The following is a 22676-nucleotide window of genomic DNA, read 5'->3' on the forward strand; positions in this document are numbered from 1 at the left end:
GAATTAAGGTAGAAAAAATCCTATTGGCTGATTGGATCAGCCAATAGGATTGAACTTCAATCCTATTGGCTGATCCAATCAGCCAGTAGGATTGAGCTTGCATTCCATTGGCTGATTGGAACAGCAAATAGAATGCAAGCTCAATCCTATTGGCTGATTGGATTGAATAAAAGTTAGTCCATAGGAAGAAGAGGATGCTCAGCGTCAGATGTCTTGAAGATGGACCCGCTCCGCAACTGAAGGATGAAGATAGAAGATGCCGTCTGGATGAAGACTTCTGTCCATCTGTTTCAGTTTACCGCAAAACTCATAATCTAGCCGTTGGTTTTTAATAAAAAAACAGAATAAAAAATAAAAATAAAAAAACAAACGGCTAGATTACGAGTTTTGCGGTAAGCTGAAAAAGCAGCGTTAACAGGTCCTAACGCTGCTTTTTCACTACCGCTGCTATTACGAGTCTTGCAGGTTTAGGGGCACAGCACACTTTTTTGGCCTTACCACAAACTGACTTACATAAAGTTCTTAAAGCCTTTTTTCTATGGGACTTCCATAGCCCTGATATTATGAGTTTGTCCTGGGAGGCCAAAAAGTGAGCGGTACACCCTCAAAAAGTGAGCGGTACACCCTCTACCGCCAAGATTCCTAACGCATTTTAAAGTCAATAGTTATGAGTTTTACCCTACAAAGCTGTAGCATAAAACTCATAACTAAAGTGCTAAAAAGTACACTAACACCCATAAACTACCTATTAACCGCTAAACCGATGCCCTCCCGCATCAACAATATAATAAAAATTTTAACCCCTAATCTGCCGCTCCGGACATCGTCGCCACTAGAATAAAAATATTAACCCCTAAACCGCCACACTTCCACCTCGCAAACACTAGTTAAATATTATTAACCCCTAATCTGCTGCCCCTAACACCGCCGCCACCTACATTATACTTATTAATCCCTAATCTGCCGCCCCTAACATCACCGCAACCTACATTATATTTATTAACAACTAATCTGATGCCCCCAACATCGCCGCCACCTACCTACATTTATTAACCCCTAATCTGCCGTCCCCAATGTCGCCGCCACTATTCTAAATTTATTAACCCTTTAAACCTAAGTCTAACACTAACATCCCCTAACTTAAATATAATTTAAATAAATCTAAATAAAATGACTAACTGCTAGATTACGAGTTCTGCATTAGCCTTAAAAAGCAGCGTTAAGGGGTCCTAACGCTGCTTTTTAACGCCCGCTGGTATTACGAGTATGGCAGGTACAGGTGTACCGCTCACTTTTCTTCCGCGACTTTTGGCTACTGCAAATCCCCTTATGTCAATTGCGTATCCTATCTTTTTAATGGAATTTGCCTAACGCTGGTATTACAAGTCTAGGAGAAAGTGAGCGGTACAGCCTCTACCTCCAAGACTCCTACCGCATTTAAAAGTCAGTAGTTAAGAGTTTATGGGCAAACGCCGGAACATAAAGCTCTTAACTACAGTGCTACAAAGTACACTAACACCCATAAACTACCTATGAACCCCTAAACTGAGGCCCCCCCACATCGCAAACACTATAATAACATTATTTAACCCCTTATCTGCCATCCAGACATCGTCGCCACCTACATTATACCTATGAACCCCTAAGCTCATGCCCCTAACATCGCCGACACCTACATTATATTTATTAACCCCTAATCTGCCCCCCCAACGTCGCCACACCTACCTACACTTATTAACCCCTAATCTTTGGCCCCCAACGTCGCCGCTACTATAATAAAGTTATTAACACCTAAACCTAAGTCTAACCCTAACCCTAACACCCCCCAACTTAAATATAATATAAATAAAACAAAATAAAATTACTATAATTAAATAAATTAATCCTATTTAAAACTAAATACTTACCTATAAAATAAACCTTAATATAGCTACAATATAACTAATAGTTACATTGTAGCTATTTTAGGATTTATATTTATTTTACAGGCAACTTTGTATTTATTTTAACTAGGTACAATAGCTATTAAATAGTTAATAACTATTTAATAGCTAAATAGTTAAAATAATTACAAAATTACCTGTAAAATAAATCCTAACCTAAGTTACAAATACACCTAACACTACACTATCAATAAATTAATTAAATAAATTAACTACAATTATCTAAACTAAAAGATAATAGTACAAAAAACCCCCACTAAATTACAAAAAATTAAATAAATTACACACATTTTAATCTAATTACACCTAATAAAATAATAAAGCCCCCCAAAATAATAAAATTCCCTACCCTATACTAAATTACAAAAGTAATCAGCTCTTTTACCAGCCCTTAAAAGGGCTTTTTGCGTGGCATTGCCCCAAAGTAATCAGCTTTTTTACCTGTAAAAAAAATACAAGACCCCCCCAACATTAAAACCCACCACCCACACACCCCTACTCTAAAACCCACCCAATCCCCCCTTAAAAAAACCTAACACTAACCCCCTGAAGATCACCCTACCTTGAGCCATGTTCACCCAGCCGGGCTGACTTCTTCATCCAATCCGGGCGATGTGGTCCTCCATCCGGCAGAAGTCTTCATCCAAGCAGGGCAGAAGAGGTCCTCCATCCGGCTGAAGTCTTCATCCATCCGCGGCTCTATCTTCAAGACCTCCAACTTGGAACATCCTCCTTGGCCGACGGACTAACAACGAATGAAGGTTCCTTTAAATGACGTCATCCAAGATGGCGTCCCTTGAATTCCGATTGACTGATAGGATTCTATCAGCCAATCGGAATTAAGGTAGGAAAAATCCGATTGGTTGATTTAATCAGCCAATGGGATTGAAGTTCAATCCGATTGGCTGATTGGATCAGCCAATAGAATGCGTGGTCAATTCTATTGGCTGATCCAATCAGCCAATCGGATTGAACTTCAATCCGATTGGCTGATTAAATGGGCCAATCGGATTTTTCCTACCTTAATTCCAATTGGCTGATAGAATCCTATCAGCCAATCGGAATTTGAGGGACGCCATCTTGGATGACGTCATTTAAAGGACCTCTTCTGTCCCGCTTGGATGAAGACTTCTGCCGGATGGAGGACCACATTGCCCGGATTGGATGAAGAATTCGGCCCTGCTGGGTGAACACGGCTCAAGGTAGGGTGATCTTCAGGGGGTTAGTGTTAGGTTTTTTTAAGGGGGGATCAGGTGGGTTTTAGAGTAGGGGTGTGTGGGTGGTGGGTTTTAATGTTGGGGGGGGTCTTGTATTTTTTTTTACAGGTAAAAGAGCTGATTACTTTGGGGCAATGTAATGGAGTACACTAAGTGCCTGCTGAGGGTTAGACCTCTGGCTCTGATAGGATGACCCCTAGTAGTGAACTAGCAAATAAGTGAAAAAATCAGAAATATATCAGAGCGCCAACTGGTGAAGGCTGGGTCAAAAATGAAACTATGTATAAAGGTCCACAAATCATGTAAAATATAACAATTTATTCAAAATGAAAGTAACAGATAAAATAATAATTATATTCAAAGATTAATAATTGCAATTCAAAGACGTAATGGATCTATGTACTTAACAATTAAAACATCATACATACATAAAGATTAAAAAGCTTAAAATCAATCAGATGTTAAGTATACAATTAAGGTCACAATAAAATGATACAATAATGTACAGTGAAACTGGTTAAACAGAATGGATATTCTTTGAATCTACCGGTCCTAATTCGCACCGTGTATTTCTACCTTGAAACAAAACTTAAAATGATTAAATTGCACTAAGCAACTAAGAAGTATCAGTGGGCCGGTATTGGGAATATGGAATATCTAACCTGTGAAAGAATAATAAAAAACTTGGTGTGAATCATATAAGTAATGGAACCGGTCGGCTCCAAATGTACAACGCTAGTGAGTGTTGGATATAAATGATTAAGTAAATATTTCCCAGATATAGCAATCCTGAATTCTATCAGCCAATCGGAATCTAAGGGATGCCATCTTGGATAACGTCATTCAAAGGAACCTTCATTCATCATTAGTCAGAAGAAGAGGATGCTCCGCGTCCGATGTCTTGAAGATGGACCCGCTCCACGCGGAAGGATGAAGATAGAAGATGCCGTCTGGATGAAGACTTCTGCCCATCTGGAGGACCACTTCTGCCCGTCTGGCGGACCACTTCTGTCGGCTTTGTTGAGGACATTTTGCTGCTTGGATGAAGACTTCTCCCGGGTAGTGAATCTTCGGGGGTTAGTGTTAGGATTTTTAAGTGTGTATTGGGTGGGTTTTATTTTTAGGTTAGGGCTTTGGGCACCAATAGAGCTAAATGCCCTTTTCAGGGCAATGGGGAGCTTAGGTTTTTTTAGTTAGGCTTTTATTTGGGGGGTTGGTTGTGTGGGTGGTGGGTTTTACTGTTGGGGGGTCATTTGTATTTTTAAAAAAAATCCTAACACTAACCCCCAAAGATTCACTTACCGTGAGAAGTCTTCATCCAAGCGGCAAGATGTCCTCAACAAAGCTGGCAGAAGTGGTCCTCCAGATGGGCAGAAGTGGTCCTACAGATGGGCAGAAATCTTCATCCAGATTGCATCTTCTATATTCTTCCTTCCGGCGCGGACGGGGTCCATCTTCAAGACATCCGACGCGGAGCATCCTCTTCTTCCGATGGACTAACGACGAATGAAGGTTCCTTTAAATGACGTCATCAAAGATGGTGTGTCTTAGATTCCGATTGGCTGATAGAATTCTAACAGCCAGTAGGATTGAGCTTGCATTCCATTGGCTGATTGGAACAGCAAATAGAATGCAAGCTCAATCCTATTGGCTGATTGGATTGAATAAAAGTTAGTCGATAGGAAGAAGAGGATGCTCAGCGTCAGATGTCTTGAAGATGCACCCGCTCCGCAACTGAAGGATGAAGATAGAAGATGCTGTCTGGATGAAGACTTCTGTCCATCTGTTTCAGTTTACCGCAAAACTCATAATCTAGCCGTTGGTTTTTAATAAAAAAACAGAATAAAAAATAAAAATAAAAAAACCAACGGCTAGATTACGAGTTTTGCGGTAAGCTGAAAAAGCAGCGTTAACAGGTCCTAACGCTGCTTTTTCACTACCGCTGCTATTACGAGTCTTGCAGGTTTAGGGGCACAGCACACTTTTTTGGCCTTACCGCAAACTGACTTACATAATGTTCGTAAAGCCTTTTTCTATGGGACTTCCATAGCCCTGATATTATGAGTTTGTCCTGGGAGGCCAAAAAGTGAGCAGTACACCCTCAAAAAGTGAGTGGTACACCCTCTACCGCCAAGATTCCTAACGCATTTTAAAGTCAATAGTTATGAGTTTTACCCTACAAAGCTGTAGCATAAAACTCATAACTAAAGTGCTAAAAAGTACACTAACACCCATAAACTACCTATTAACCGCTAAACCGATGCCCTCCCGCATCAACAATATAATAAAAATTTTAACCCCTAATCTGCCGCTCCGGACATCGTCGCCACTAGAATAAACATATTAACCCCTAAACCGCCACACTTCCACCTCGCAAACACTAGTTAAATATTATTAACCTCTAATCTGCTGCCCCTAACACCGCCGCCACCTACATTATACTTATTAATCCCTAATCTGCCGCCCCTAACATCACCGCAACCTACATTATATTTATTAACCTCTAATCTGATGCCCCCAACATCGCCGCCACCTACCTACATTTATTAACCCCTAATCTGCCGTCCCCAATGTCGCCGCCACTATTCTAAATTTATTAACCCTTTAAACCTAAGTCTAACACTAACAACCCCTAACTTAAATATAATTTAAATAAATCTAAATAAAATGACTAACTGCTAGATTACGAGTTCTGCGTTAGCCTTAAAAAGCAGCGTTAAGGGGTCCTAACGCTGCTTTTTAACGCCCGCTGGTATAACGAGTATGGCAGGTACAGGTGTACCGCTCACTTTTCTTCCGCGACTTTTGGCTACTGCAAATCCCCTTATGTCAATTGCGTATCCTATCTTTTTAATGGAATTTGCCTAACGCTGGTATTACAAGTCTAGGAGAAAGTGAGCGGTACAGCCTCTACCTCCAAGACTCCTACCGCATTTAAAAGTCAGTAGTTAAGAGTTTATGGGCAAACGCCGGAACATAAAGCTCTTAACTACAGTGCTACAAAGTACACTAACACCCATAAATTACCTATGAACCCCTAAACCGAGGCCCCCCCACATCGTAAACACTATAATAAAATTATTTAACCCCTTATCTGCCGTTCAGACATCGCCGCCACCTACATTATACCTATGAACCCCTAAGCTGATGCCCCTAACATCGCCGACACCTACATTATATTTATTAACCCCTAATCTGCCCCCCCAACGTCGCCACACCTACCTACACTTATTAACCCCTAATCTTCGGCCCCCAACATCGCCGCTACTATAATAAAGTTATTAACACCTAAACCTAAGTCTAACTGTAACCCTAACACCCCCCAACTTAAATATAATATAAATAAAACAAAATAAAATTACTATAATTAAATAAATTAATCCTATTTAAAACTAAATACTTACCTATAAAATAAACCTTAATATAGCTACAATATAACTAATAGTTACATTGTAGCTATTTTAGGATTTATATTTATTTTACAGGCAACTTTGTATTTATTTTAACTAGGTACAATAGCTATTAAATAGTTAATAACTATTTAATAGCTAAATAGTTAAAATAATTACAAAATTACCTGTAAAATAAATCCTAACCTAAGTTACAAATATACCTAACACTACACTATCAATAAATTAATTAAATAAATTAACTACGGGCGACTTCCGGTGGGCGGCTCTACAAGATGGCTGCAAGCTTCAACAGCTCTGAGAAAAACCACATCTAACTCTAATTTTGCTGCCACTTGCCCACGCCATCTGCACCTCCCTTGACAGGCAAGCTGTCCGGGAATATCTGGCAGACAGATGGAATAACAGCTCTTCTACCCCGGAAGGTCATTTTGAAGAACAAAGCCGTTGGGCACCGTGGCGGGAATATCACCGCCACATTGTAAATACACATACCCGAGTTCCTAACCTCTAACAAGGCTCCTGTTTATTAAAAATGGTCATCTTAACCACCAAAGAAGGCTCTGCTGACTCTCTCATTCTAACAGAACTGCAAATTGTATTCTTGCCCAAGTTAGAAAGACTCCTGCACTCATGCGCTGACCTGTGCGCAATGTTGTCACACGAAACACAACCTGGACCCCGGGTGAGCCCAGCCGCCGAACTTACCACAAGCAATGCCACATCTTTGCTTCTCCCTGACAACCACAAGGCTCCACAACTATTGGCAAGTTGCACGACCTCTCCTGCTATGCATCTAGTGAGATCCGCTGAGGACCCAAGAACCGGACCGGAGGAGAGCATGCCGACACCCCTATTAACCTACCAGCTGTTGATCTCGGCTCCAGAGCACAGAGTCCGGGAGTGCTGGCCGGACTGTGACATGAAATCAGCTATTTGTCTGGAGCGCGGCTCGCCGCCCTCCTATATGGCCCATCCGACTGCTGTTTCGGCTGCAGATCTAGGTGGATTATCCCTTCGATGCTGCTCCACCCATCGAACAAACTGGCTGCCTAACTGCTGCTCCTCGGGAGTACCCGGACTTACACGCCAAGCAAGAGGCATCGGCTGATGCCTCCCTACTGGAATATCTCATGCATCGCCGGGCCTGATCCCCTTCCAACACTGATTACAGGGGAAGGAAAAATGTGTGTCTGGTACAATCTAGGACTGATGATGCGTGATGATCTGTTTACTCGATTACTTTACTTCATTTCATCGAACTATGTAGACTTATCTAAACCGGACCACTGTATTTCAATTCCCCCGCTACAGGTATCTTACTCTTTTACACTAGCCTAAGAGTGTTTTATCTACTCCACCGGGGTACAAATCTCTGAACGCCATAACTTTATTATTTTCTGTCAGCCTTGATGGCTCTCCGCTTCTGAGCTCACGATGTAATATACACTGTTTGTTATAGACGCTGTCAATATTCCTGAGCACCTCTCACAGGCAGCATCCAGACGTATCATGCCTTGAATTATTTTAGGCAATAAGAGCTGTCTACTATGTACAATCACTGCTACTCTGGCGAGTTGTCCCTCTCAGACCACCCTGTACATCAGTTAAAGCGGCTGCCGGTCTTGATTTATGAAGCAGCGTTAACCAGGGAGGGCATAGGCTAAGAGCGGACAGACCACACTCAAGCCGGCTCTCATGCTGCCTGAACTAATGCGCTTTTTGAGTGACCTACGGCACCAGTGCTGAGTTAACCAAGGCGCTGCTCATCAGGTTATATTTTTGCTGAGACCCAGTAAAGCTTTCTTGTAACGCTAACTTTGCTTTGGAATGAATACAGATAGATCTGTTCCTCTTTTCTCTTTGTGACTTAGCTGGGGTGTTGCTTATTTAATATGTTTGATTTGCAGTCATTTTTGCCAAAAAACCCACGAAGGAGGATCCAGGAATAAAGCACATACGTTACAATTGTAATCTATCAGTTCCCACTGATAACTGAACAGGCACAAATTTACCCTCATGATTGCCCTCTATGTGGAATTTATACTGTCACTGCCTAGACATATGTTATACTACAATTTTTTTTTATTTTCCATACATTGTGGTCACTACTACTTTCGGACACAGCCTTTAATTTGCTCAACATAATACTTTACTATGAGTTTAGTCAAGAGAGGGGGATAAAGTGTAACCCTGTTTAATAAAGCATGGGGGTCTACAGTACATGCCTTGCAAAAGGTTTTCCCAAGCATATTGTCGAATCACCTTGACACAGTTTAACGTTGTAGTTTGTGGAAAAAGAAAGAAGATTAGAAAGCTATGTAACTTTAGCCTGCAATATCGAGGATCTCTTGTAAACTCACAAATTTTGCATACTCTACAAATCACTTTTCCAATACTACCTGCACTATTTATTTTGCCTAACCTCACAAAGCTGATTAAAAAACTCCCAGAAATGCACATTCAGTATCCACTTACTTGTTAACCCTTGCCAGGCTACATATGGATCAAACTCTTTTTATATATTCACACCAAAATTAGAGCAGCTACATATCATGCTTGTTTTTGTTCTGTTTTCTATAATGTTCACTGAGACTGCCCCCTGAAAGATCCTACTAAGCCTACTATCCTCAGGCTTGCCATAAACATAAACATTCTCATGCAAGTATAGCCACACACTCAAAGGCATACAGATAAAGAGTTCTCACTGTCACTTAACTTAGCGTAGTGGGTTCAGAGTCAGCTCTACTTATACCTATAGATATCATGTTTTATAAACTATTACTCTACTGGGTTAAACCTTTAAGGAAAATATTTAGCAGATAGCATTATGATCATTATGATTTTGTGAGGAAAAGCCTTTAAACTACATCTGCCAGCTCTTAGAATGTCCCTGCAAACTGTTCCCTCTATGCTTGTCTGTACATACCACATCAGCCTGTAAGATCTGGACACTCGCATACACCATACATGCTTTTTGTCAGCGACTGGGTGACTGCACACATTCTTAAACCTACACTATTTATTTTGCCTAACCTCACGAAACTGGCTGACAATTATCAGTATCTAATGTCACAGCTGGTGTTTTGAGAACTCTGGAAGGCTTTCGAATGGAGACTGATCACTGTCGGTTCTAGCCCTGTTGGCTTTTATGACTTGTTTACTTGTCTGGTTTATTTATCACAGTTATGTACCAGCAAAGGTCTAGTTTAAATACGTGTAAACTCACAAATTTTGCATACTCTACAAATCACTTTTCCAATACTACCTGCATTATTTATTCTGCCTAACCTCACAAAGCTGATTAAGAAACTCCCAGAAATGCACATTCAGTATCCACTTATTTGTCAACCCTTGACGGGCTCCATATGAATCAAATTCTTTTTATATATTCACACCAAACTTAAAGCAGCTACACATCATGCTTGTTTTTGTTCTGTTCTCTATAATGTTCATTGAGATTGCCCCCTTAAGGATCCAACTAAGCTTACTATCCTCAGGCTTGCCATAAACATGAACATTCTCATGCAAGTATAGCCACACACTCAAAGTCATACAGATAAAGAGTTATTACTGCCAGTTAGCTCAGCGTAGTGGGTTCAGAGTCAGCTCTACTTATACCTATAGATATCATGTTTTATATACTATTACTCTACTGGGTTAAACCTTTAATGAATATATTTAGCAGGTAGCACTATGATCATTATGATTCTGTGAGGAAAAGCCTTTAAACTACATCTGCCAACTCTTAGAATGTCCCTGCAAACTGTTGCCTCTTTGCTTGTCTGTACATGACACGTCAGCCTGTAAGATCTGGACACTCGCATACACCATACATGCTTTTTGTCAGCGACTGGGTGACTGCACACATTCTCTTATCAGGGGAGCCAGGTTTGAACTCTTGAGCTACATAACTTAGTGGTTACTGAGATGTCTTCCCTACTCTCTATTGCCCTATCAGATAGACCCGATTAAGCAACATGCCTCTGACAGCATTTAGAGTCCAACCTTATACCTTATATATTCTCTTGACCATACCACTTATACCCGATTACGAATTGCACAACTATGATCCTATTCCGCCACAGTGCCAAGGCACTCACTCTCACTCTCGAATCTCTGGGACGATGGTGTGTTTAGTTTAGTGTAGTTTACTGTCATGTCTAGTTCAGTCCCAGCAATGTATATAAGTATCTCAGAAAGGTTGATCCAAGTCTCTCTTATTGAAATTTGACAACTCTGTATTAATATAAGTGATCCAACGATATTACTAGCTGCATATTGTATTGTACTCATGCCGCACTAACTCATAGATTATTCTGGGGAATAGGCAGAAATGGTATGTATAGGTATGTATACACTTGTTGTGTCCCCCCCAACCCTCACCTTTCTATCCCTCCCTCTTCCCCGGCTTCCCCTCCTTCGCCTCCCCTTACCTCCCCCGTTTTATGTTATATGTCTGTTTACTCCCCCACCCCTTCCCATTCTACCTGTCCCTCTCCCCAGTTCACTCCTCCCCCTCTGCCCCCCCCCCCTGTTCCATATCTGTTTGTTTGTTAATAATGCTAAAAACCCCAATGTGGTGGTGCAGATCCATATCTATTAGAACAGTGGTTAACTGCTGAAAATTCTCGAAATCATATATATGTTATTGTATGAAATCGCAGCTGCTTGTATTGTCTTACCTACCTTCTTGACTCACCCTGCGAGGTGGGCTGGAGGGGCATCTTGTAACTTTGCACCCCATATTGGTTATAAATAAAAGTTTAAAAAAAAAAAAAAAATTAACTTCAATTATCTAAACTAAAAGATAATAGTACAAAAAACCCCCACTAAATTACAAAAAATTAAATAAATTACACACATTTTAATCTAATTACACCTAATCTAAGCCCCCTAATAAAATAATAAAGCCCCCCAAAATAATAAAATTCCCTACCCTATACTAAATTACAAAAGTAATCAGCTCTTTTACCAGCCCTTAAAAGGGCTTTTTGCGTGGCATTGCCCCAAAGTAATCAGCTTTTTTACCTATAAAAAAAATACAAGACCCCCCCAACATTAAAACCCACCACCCACACACCCCTACTCTAAAACCCACCCGATCCCCGCTTAAAAAAACCTAACGCTAACCCCCTGAAGATCACCCTACCTTGAGCCATGTTCACCCAGCCGGGCTGACTTCTTCATCCAATCCGGGCGATGTGGTCCTCCATCCGGCAGAAGTCTTCATCCAAGCAGGGCAGAAGAGGTCCTCCATCCGGCTGAAGTCTTCATCCATCCGCGGCTCTATCTTCAAGACCTCCAACTTGGAACATCCTCCTTGGCCGACGGACTAACAACGAATGAAGGTTCCTTTAAATGACGTCATCCAAGATGGCGTCCCTTGAATTCCGATTGACTGATAGGATTCTATCAGCCAATCGGAATTAAGGTAGGAAAAATCCGATTGGTTGATTTAATCAGCCAATGGGATTGAAGTTCAATCCGATTGGCTGATTGGATCAGCCAATAGAATGCGTGGTTGATTGGCTGATTAAATGGGCCAATCGGATTTTTCCTACCTTAATTCCAATTGGCTGATAGAATCCTATCAGCCAATCGGAATTTGAGGGACGCCATCTTGGATGACGTCATTTAAAGGACCTCTTCTGTCCCGCTTGGATGAAGACTTCTGCCGGATGGAGGACCACATTGCCCGGATTGGATGAAGAATTCGGCCCTGCTGGGTGAACACGGCTCAAGGTAGGGTGATCTTCAGGGGGTTAGTGTTAGGTTTTTTTAAGGGGGGATCAGGTGGGTTTTAGAGTAGGGGTGTGTGGGTGGTGGGTTTTAATGTTGGGGGGGTCTTGTATTTTTTTTTTTACAGGTAAAAGAGCTGATTACTTTGGGGCAATGTAATGGAGTACACTAAGTGCCTGCTGAGGGTTAGACCTCTGGCTCTGATAGGATGACCCCTAGTAGTGAACTAGCAAATAAGTGAAAAAATCAGAAATATATCAGAGCGCCAACTGGTGAAGGCTGGGTCAAAAATGAAACTATGTATAAAGGTCCACAAATCATGTAAAATATAACAATTTATTCAAAATGAAAGTAACAGATAAAATAATAATTATATTCAAAGATTAATAATTGCAATTCAAAGACGTAATGGATCCATGTACTTAACAATTAAAACATCATACATACATAAAGATTAAAAAGCTTAAAATCAATCAGATGTTAAGTATACAATTAAGGTCACAATAAAATGATACAATAATGTACAGTGAAACTGGTTAAACAGAATGGATATTCTTTGAATCTACCGGTCCTAATTCGCACCGTGTATTTCTACCTTGAAACAAAACTTAAAATGATTAAATTGCACTAAGCAACTAAGAAGTATCAGTGGGCCGGTATTGGGAATATGGAATATCTAACCTGTGAAAGAATAATAAAAAACTTGGTGTGAATCATATAAGTAATGGAACCGGTCGGCTCCAAATGTACAACGCTAGTGAGTGTTGGATATAAATGATTAAGTAAATATTTCCCAGATATAGCAATCCTGAATTCTATCAGCCAATCGGAATCTAAGGGACGCCATCTTGGATAACGTCATTCAAAGGAACCTTCATTCATCATTAGTCAGAAGAAGAGGATGCTCCGCGTCCGATGTCTTGAAGATGGACCCGCTCCACGCGGAAGGATGAAGATAGAAGATGCCGTCTGGATGAAGACTTCTGCCCATCTGGAGGACCACTTCTGCCCGTCTGGCGGACCACTTCTGTCGGCTTTGTTGAGGACATCTTGCTGCTTGGATGAAGACTTCTCCCGGGTAGTGAATCTTCGGGGGTTAGTGTTAGGATTTTTAAGTGTGTATTGGGTGGGTTTTATTTTTAGGTTAGGGCTTTGGGCACCAATAGAGCTAAATGCCCTTTAAGGGCAATGCCCATCCAAATGCCCTTTTAAGGGCAATGGGGAGCTTAGGTTTTTTTAGTTAGGCTTTTATTTGGGGGGTTGGTTGTGTGGGTGGTGGGTTTTACTGTTGGGGGGTCATTTGTATTTTTTTTTACAGGTAAAAGAGCTGATTTCTTTGGGGCAATGCCTGACAAAAGGCCCTTTAAAGGACTATTGATAGTTTAGTTTAGGCTAGGTTTGTTTTTTTTTATTTTGGGGGGGGCTTTTTTTTATTTTGTTAGGGCTATTAGATTAGGTGTAATTAGTTTAATCTTGTAGGGCTATTATATTAGGTTTAATTAGTTTAATCTTGTAATTTGTTAATTTAGTGGGGTTTTTTGGGATTTAGCTAGTTTTATTTATAATTTATTTTTATTGAGAAAATTGGATTCCAACAAAAGTAATACAGTTTACTCACGCAGGGATGTACATATACTGGAACAATCACAATTTGATCATAAACCTTGGGCAAAGATAATTGATAACGACAGCAACATGAGAGAGAATGAGTACATATCAAGGAAATCTAAAGTGCTATCATTAATGACTACCAATTAGAGGAGACATAGGACTTACTCAGCAAATAGAATATATAAATAGTACCGGAAAAATTCTAATTAGGGATGCTCAAGGGTACTGGAGTGATTTCTCAGCTTAAGTTATAATGCCTCAGTTCTGCACCTCTCATAGTTTTGGGAGAGGGGGAATGAGGGAGAAAAATAAAAAAAAGGGGGGGGGGAGAAAGCAAAGGTGAGCGGGCTCATCCATGGGATGTGTGAAGGGTTTTAAGGGTACATGAATATCAGGGATCTTAACCGTTATATTTTTCAATCCATGGTAGCCATATTTCGTAGTAGGTATCTAGCTTGTCCAAAACCGAATAGGAGTAGGACTCCATCTTCTGTATAAAGATCAGTGTTGCTTTGACTTGGGTGGGGGGATATTTGCTTTGAGGCTTTCGCGATTCCAAGTTTGATAGACATCAGCAAGTAGATAATTAGAGATTTTTGTGCTATTGTCATGGCTGGAAAGTCTAGATGAAGAAGGCATGTTTGTGGGCTTAGTGGCAAAGTAATACCCAGCGAATGAAGAATGTTAAAGAGCTGCCTCCAAAGAGGTTTAATTATTGGGCAAGACCACAAAATATGACTCTGTGTGCCAACCTGGCCACATTCTCTCCAACATATTGGGGAGTGGGAAGTGATTTAGCTAATTTAATTGAATTTATTTAATTGTATTTAATGTAGGGAATTGATTTAATTGTAGTGTAGTGTTAGGTGTTATTGTAACATAGGTTAGGTTTTATTTTACAGGTAATTTTGTATTTATTTTAGCTAGGTAGTTAGTAAATAGTTAATAAATATTTAATAACTATTCTACCTAGTTAAAATAAATACAATCTTGCCTGTAAAATAAAAATAAACCCTAGGCTAGCTACAATGCAACTATTAGTTATATTGTAGCTAGCTTAGGGTTTATTTTATAGGTAAGTACAGGGAGTGCAGAATTATTAGGCAAATTAGTATTTTGACCACATCATCCTCTTTATGCATGTTGTCTTACTCCAAACTGTATAGGCTCGAAAGCCTACTACCAATTAAGCATATTAGGTGATGTGCATCTCTGTAATGAGAAGGGGTGTGGTCTAATGACATCAACACCCTATATCAGGTGTGCATAATTATTAGGCAACTTCCTTTCCTTTGGCAAAATGGGTCAAAAGAAGGACTTGACAGGCTCAGAAAAGTCAAAAATAGTGAGATATCTTGCAGAGGGATGCAGCACTCTTAAAATTGCAAAGCTTCTGAAGCGTGATCATCGAATAATCAAGCGTTTCATTCAAAATAGTCAACAGGGTCGCAAGAAGTGTGTGGAAAAACCAAGGCGCAAAATAACTGCCCATGAACTGAGAAAAGTCAAGCGTGCAGCTGCCAAGATGCCACTTGCCACCAGTTTGGCCATATTTCAGAGCTGCAACATCACTGGAGTGCCCAAAAGCACAAGGTGTGCAATACTCAGAGACATGGCCAAGGTAAGAAAGGCTGAAAGACGACCACCACTGAACAAGACACACAAGCTGAAACGTCAAGACTGGGCCAAGAAATATCTCAAGACTGATTTTTCTAAGGTTTTATGGACTGATGAAATGAGAGTAAGTCTTGATGGGCCAGATGGATGGGCCCGTGGCTGGATTGGTAAAGGGCAGAGAGCTCCAGTCCGACTCAGACGCCAGCAAGGTGGAGGTGGAGTACTGGTTTGGGCTGGTATCATCAAAGATGAGCTTGTGGGGCCTTTTCGGGTTGAGGATGGAGTCAAGCTAAACTCCCAGTCCTACTGCCAGTTTCTGGAAGACACCTTCTTCAAGCAGTGGTACAGGAAGAAGTCTGCATCCTTCAAGAAAAACATGATTTTCATGCAGGACAATGCTCCATCACACGCGTCCAAGTACTCCACTGCGTGGCTGGCAAGAAAGGGTATAAAAGAAGAAAATCTAATGACATGGCCTCCTTGTTCACCTGATCTGAACCCCATTGAGAACCTGTGGTCCATCATCAAATATGAGATTTACAAGGAGGGAAAACAGTACACCTCTCTGAACAGTGTCTGGGAGGCTGTGGTTGCTGCTGCACGCAATGTTGATGGTGAACAGATCAAAACACTGACAGAATCCATGGGTGGCAGGATTTTGAGTGTCCTTGCAAAGAAAGGTGGCTATATTGGTCACTGATTTGTTTTTGTTTTGTTTTTGAATGTCAGAAATGTATATTTGTGAATGTTGAGATGTTATATTGGTTTCACTGGTAAAAATAAATAATTGAAATGGGTATATATTTGTTTTTTGTTAAGTTGTCTAATAATTATGCACAGTAATAGTCACCTGCACACACAGATATCCCCCTAAAATAGCTATAACTAAAAACAAACTAAAAACTACTTCCAAAACTATTCAGCTTTGAGTTTTTTGGGTTCATTGAGAACATGGTTGTTGTTCAATAATAAAATTAATCCTCAAAAATACAACTTGCCTAATAATTCTGCACTCCCTGTATTTAGTTTTAAATAGGAATTATTTAGGTAATAATTGTAGGTTTTATTTATATTTATTTTAATTATATTTAAGTTAGGGGGGGTTAGGTTTAGTGTTAGACAGGTTTAGGGGTTAATAAATTTAGAATAGTGGCAGCGACGTTGGGGGCGGCAGATTAGGGGTTAATAAGTGTAGGTAGGTTGCGGCAACATTGAGGGCGGCAGATCAGGGGTTAATAAATATAATGTAGGTGTCGGCGATGTTGGGGGCAGCAGATTAAGGGTTAATAAATATAATGTAGGTGGCGGCGATGTCCGGTTAATAAATGTAAGATTAGGGGTGTTTAGACTCGGGGTTCATGTTAGGGTGTTAGGTGTAAACATATGTGTTTCCCCATAGGAATCAATAGGGCTGCGTTGCTGAGTTTTACGCTGCTTTTTGGCAGGTGTTAGACTTTTTCTCAGCCAGTACTCCCCATTGATGTCTATGGGGAAATCACGCATGAGCATGTACAACCAGCTCACCGCTGACTTAAGCAGCGCTGGTATTGGAGTGCAGTGTGGAGCGCAATTTTGCTCTACGCTCACTTCTTGCCTTTTTTAACGCCTGGTTTGTAAAAACCTGTAAAACCAGCGCTGCAGGTAAGTGAGCGGTGAGAAAAAAATTTAGCACTGCACAGCTCATAACGCAAAACTTGTAATCTGACCGAAAGTGATTATCCTTTTAAACAATAAAACTTCTGGAGTAGACTGTCCCTTTGAAAATCGTACTAAAAATCTTAAAATCTTCAACTTGCTTGTCTGAAAAAAAGTAATATTTTTATATCTTAACTGAAAACACTAAAACAATTTACTGCAATTTGTTGAGGTTTGTATGCAGTAATACCCAGTTGCTACTAAAATGCCATATTGCAGCCAAGTTTTTTAATGTAGAATTCTCATCTGGAGTTAAAGGAACAGTCTACACAAAAAATGTTATTGTTTAAAAAGATAGATAACGCCTTTACCACCCATTCCCCAGCTTTGCACAACCAACATTGTTATATTAATATACTTTATATCATGTAAACCTCTAAATATCTGTCTTTTTCAAAGGCTCTATAGACAGCATCTTAATCACATGCTTTTGTATTTGCTTTTCACAAAAGGATACTGCTAGTTCATGTGGGCCATATAGATAACAATGTGTTCATGCCCAGGGAGTTATTTAAGAGTTAGCACAACACAGTACTAACTGCACGTCAATAGATAATAAACAGTCACAGTCATGTGATCAGGGGGCTGTTAGAGGAGACTTAGATACAAGGTAATCACAGAGGTAAAAAGTTTATTAATATAACAATGTTGGTTGTGCAAAACTGGGGAATGTGTAATAAAGGGATTATCTATCTTTTAAAATAATAAAAATTCTATTGCAGACTGTCCCTTTAAGCAGTGACTGAATTAGAGAATGAGGTTATTAAATACCTATTTATTGGGGGTTTATTCTTAGTCACATTTTCTATTTTATTGTTGATAAAATAAAATATGGAATTACTTTATTTATTAAGCACAATTATGTTTAGATATTGGCATTTTTATCTATTACCTATAAAAACAGCTGTGGATTAGGTGTTCAATAGCAAAGTGTCACGTTTGTCTTGGCGTCTACTGTTTTACATTATCTGCTTGACTTCCCTGCATTGTACAGTAGCCAAGGGGTTAAAGTGACATGAAACCAAATTATTTATTTCACTATTTAGAAAGAGCAAGCAATTTTAGACAACTTCCAGTCTACTTCTCTTATCTAATTTGCTACATTCCCTTGATATCCTTTGTTGAAAAGTATATTTACATAGGCTCAGTAGCTGCTTATTGGTGGCTGCACATAGATGTCTTGTGTGATTGGCTCACTCATGTGCATTGCTATTTCTTCAACAAAAAATATCTAAAGCAAATTAGATACTAGAAGTACATTTGAATGATGTTTAGAATAGTATTCTCTATCTGAATCATGAAAGAAATCATTTTGGTTTCATGTCCCTTTAACATCCTTAACATGTATAATATAATTACTAAACTTGAAGTGATTTTCAATGCATATAATATGATTTATGATAAATATAAGTTCTTGGTACCTGAAACGAGCTGAAAGACAGCTCAAAAAAGAGTTTGATGTGTCGCAGGATTCCTTTAGCATGTTCATCTGTAATAAATGCGAAAATAATTTCATGTGTTCCAAGCAGCGGTATCAGCGTCAAAGTGGACTTGGCTAGTCTGTAATTAGAAAGATAATGACACACACAGCATAATGTTAACTTCATGTGTAATGTGCAATAAAAACTTAATAAAGGAAATGAAGCTCTCTAACATTGTAGTAAAACAAATTGTACAGTTTACTTTCATTATTTATTATGAATTGCATAATCAACACAAGCATAATAAAAAGAGAATTAAATAACACTTATTCATTTGAGCAGTAGATTTATTTCTTACAAACTTGAAAATTCCTTTCATTTCCCTACCATGTGACAGCCACCATCGAATCACAGACTCATTAGTATACATCATTTTGTGTGCGGATCTTTTGGAATGGGCTGTTTAGTTGCAGATATATATTGTACTATGCATACATAAATAAACAAGGTTATATATCCTTTTAGGTGTGAATGGCATATTAATCTTGTAAAACATGTAGAAAGATTTTATGTTTTAATCAGTTTATTTATAAAGATGAGTTTGGTCTTTTTGAATACTTCTGTAGTATTCATCCATTTAATGTTTTCATTTGTAATAAAAGGAGAATGGTGCCATGTTTGTTTGAAGAGACAAAATTGATTGCAGACTCTTAAAACAAACCTGACTTTTCAAAAGGACTTGTTATAAAAACATTATTTCATAAATCTCAACAATTCCTAGAGATCAGGTCCACCTGTGTTTAATGGGTAGAGCCACAGCAGAAAGAGTAGGGGTACAAGGGTGTTATGGGTGTGATAGTCCCTGGCACTGGAACATTTGTCCCAATTGGGGAAGCTGCAGGAGGGCCAGCAAACAGATCTGTGACAATGCTGTCTTAAGACCTCTACCACTTAACCTCTCCACCACCTAAAATGCTGCGGACTAAAATCATCCCAATCCGATCCAATCAGGATGATTGACACCCCCTTCTTGCGCACAATTGTCTGTACGAGCAAGGGGTGGCATTGCACAAACAGCTGCTTGTGCAATGTTGCCCACTTATGGCAAAGTAAAGGTGGACAGGTTCGAAGTAGCAAACCTTGTCCATTCACCCATTAAAAAATGGGGCCCTATGTCTGTTTTATGAGATTACTCTATGAATTAAAGAAATTCTAAAATGATTACTTATTTGAAACGTGTGTTCATATTCTATAACACTGGGTGGTAGAAGTACATAGATTCATGCTAAAAAGAAAAAAAGATACATAAATCACATTAAATAGAACACATAAAAAACAGAGGAGGGTTTCAAATAAACACATACGTCCTAGACTGATTATTTTACTTTGGCTGGCTGATGGCTCCATATCAATACTCCAGGGGCACTGTGTTTGTTATGAATAAGAAATCCCAAATTTATCTACCATTTTAAAACCTATTAATATCTAGCAAAATGTAAAATGTATTTGCTGTCAGTCTTAGACGGTGTAATTTGTTCAGTCATTTGCAGAAGGTGCATTAGATAGAACGTTAATGTCACTGAGAATGAATGGGCACTCAGAAACCGAAATATCACCTGATATTAACACAGTGTAATGGTTCATTGTATGAGCAACCCAGTAACCTTCACATTATAATATCTTCTTGCATTAAACTGTAGAAGTGGCCATTAATATCTAGAATGCTAAAGCACACTTGCAACCCAACTGAACATTTGCTTATTGTTAGGATGTGGATAGCAAAAAGTCATAGAGGTGCATTAATATTGTCACAATGTGGTGTCTTAATGAGAGTTATGTTTATTATAAAACTGGATATCCTGGCTGGAGTTGGTTATGAACTTTTATAGCGTCTGTCTGTCTGTCTGTGTCTTTTTGTGCTATACTTAAACACTGAACAAAGAAAACTAAATGACTAAGGCCTCTATTTATCAATCCGTAGACTTTCTAGCATTCTACGGCACAAATACGCTCGCCTAAGATCGCCTAACATCGCTGCTGCGGTCCTGAATATGTTCGCCAAAATTATCAAGAAAGCTGTCAAAATGCCGCGCACCAAGTACGGTGCGAAGAGCAGCGGACTGTTGTTAACTAACAGTCATCGATCTCGCTGCTCATGGGCTTATTCACAGCTTTCTTGTTACCCTGTCACTAAGCACCCACACTATACTATACTGTTTTACCCCCTATACCGCCGCTCCCGGAGCCCCCCGCACCTAAATAAAGTTATTAACCCCTAAACCGCCACTCCTGGAGCCCACCGCCACCTACATTATATGTATTAACCCCTAAACCGCCGCTCCCGGTCCCCGCCGCAACTAAATAAAATGTTTGACCCCTAAACCGCCACTCATGGACCCCACTGCCACCTACATTAAATTTATTAACCCCTAATCTGACCCCCTACACTGCCGCCACCTACATTAAATTTATTAACCCCTAATCTGACCCCACTACACCGCCGCCACCTTCATTAAATTTATTAAACCCTAATCTCCCGCCCCCAACGTCGCGGCCACTATTTTAAATTTATTAACCCCTAAACCTAATTCTAACCCTAACCCTAACACCCACTAACTTAAACATAATTTAAATTAATCTAAATAAATTCCTATTTAAAACTAAATACTTACCTATAAAATTAACCATAAGATAGCTACAATATAACTAAAATTTACATTGTAGCTATTTTAGGATTTATTTTTATTTTACAGGAAGGTTTGTATTTATTTTAACTAGGTACAATAGTTAAATATTAAATATTAACTATCATTAAATAAATTAACTACAATTAACTACAATTAATTAAAATTAAATAAAATTAACTAAAGTACAAAAAAACCCACTAAATTACAGAAAATTAAAAATAATTACAAGAATTTTAAACTAATTACACCTAATCTAATCCCCCTAATAAAATAAAAAAGCTCCCCAAAATAATAAAAATCCCTACCCTATACTAAATTACAAATAGCCCTTAAAAGGGGTTTTTGCGGGGCATTGCCCCAAAGTAATCAGCTCTTTTACCTGTAAAAAAAATACAATACTCCCCAACATTACAACCCACTATACACACACCCAACCCTACTCTAAAACCCACCCAATCCCCCCTTAATAAAACCTAAAACTAACCCTACCTTGAGACGTCTTCATCCAACCGGGCCTAAGTCCTCAACAAAGCCGGGCGAAGTCTTCATCCAACCGGGCAAAAGAGGTCCTCCATGCTGGCAGAGTTCTTCATCCAGGTGGCATCTTCTATCTTCATCCATCCAACGAGGAGCGGCTCCATCTTGAAGACACGCGGAGCATCCATCCAGACCGACGACTACCCGACGAATGACTGGTCCTTTAAATGACATCATCCAATATGGCGTCCGTTGAATTCCGATTGCTGATAGAATTCTATAAGCCAATCGGAATAAAGGTAGGAAAAATCCTATTGGCTGATGCAATCAGCCAATAGGATTGAGCTTGCATTCTATTGGCTGATTGGAACAGCCAATAGAATGCAAGCTCATTCATATTGGCTGATTGGATCAGCCAATAGGATTGAACTTCAATCCACCAATAAGGATTTTTATTATTTTGGGGGGCTTTTTTATTTTATTAGGGGGATTAGATTAGGTGTAATTAGTTTAAAATTCTTGTAATTATTTTTTATTTTCTGTAATTTAGTGGGTTTTTTTGTACTTTAGTTAATTTTATTTAATTTTAATTAATTTTAGTTCATTTATTTAATTGATTTAATGATAGTGTAGTGTTAGGTGTAATTGTAACTTAGGTTAGGTTTTATTTTACAGGTATATTTGTATTTATTTTAACTAGGTAGTTATTAAATAGTTAATAGCTATTTAATAACTATTGTACCTAGTTAAAATAAATACAAACTTGCCTGCAAAATAAAAATAAACCCTATGCTAGCTACAATGTAACTATTAGTTATATTGTAGCTAGCTTAGGGTTTATTTTACAGGTAAGTAT

The 22676-nt window shown here is 39.2% G+C and overlaps 1 protein-coding gene across 1 annotated transcript in view; it reads right to left on the bottom strand.

Moving 5' to 3' along the window:
• The window catches only part of GLP1R (glucagon like peptide 1 receptor), a 1017454-nt gene that overhangs the window by 67928 nt on the left and 926850 nt on the right, over positions 1-22676 (bottom strand). The window contains exon 12 of the mRNA XM_053712812.1: positions 18657-18795. Within this exon, the coding sequence (XP_053568787.1) occupies positions 18657-18795 (139 nt within the window). The remainder of the gene's footprint in view (positions 1-18656; positions 18796-22676) is intronic.

This window comes from Bombina bombina, chromosome 4 (assembly GCF_027579735.1).
Source record: "Bombina bombina isolate aBomBom1 chromosome 4, aBomBom1.pri, whole genome shotgun sequence".
NCBI classification, from domain to species: Eukaryota; Metazoa; Chordata; class Amphibia; order Anura; family Bombinatoridae; genus Bombina; species Bombina bombina.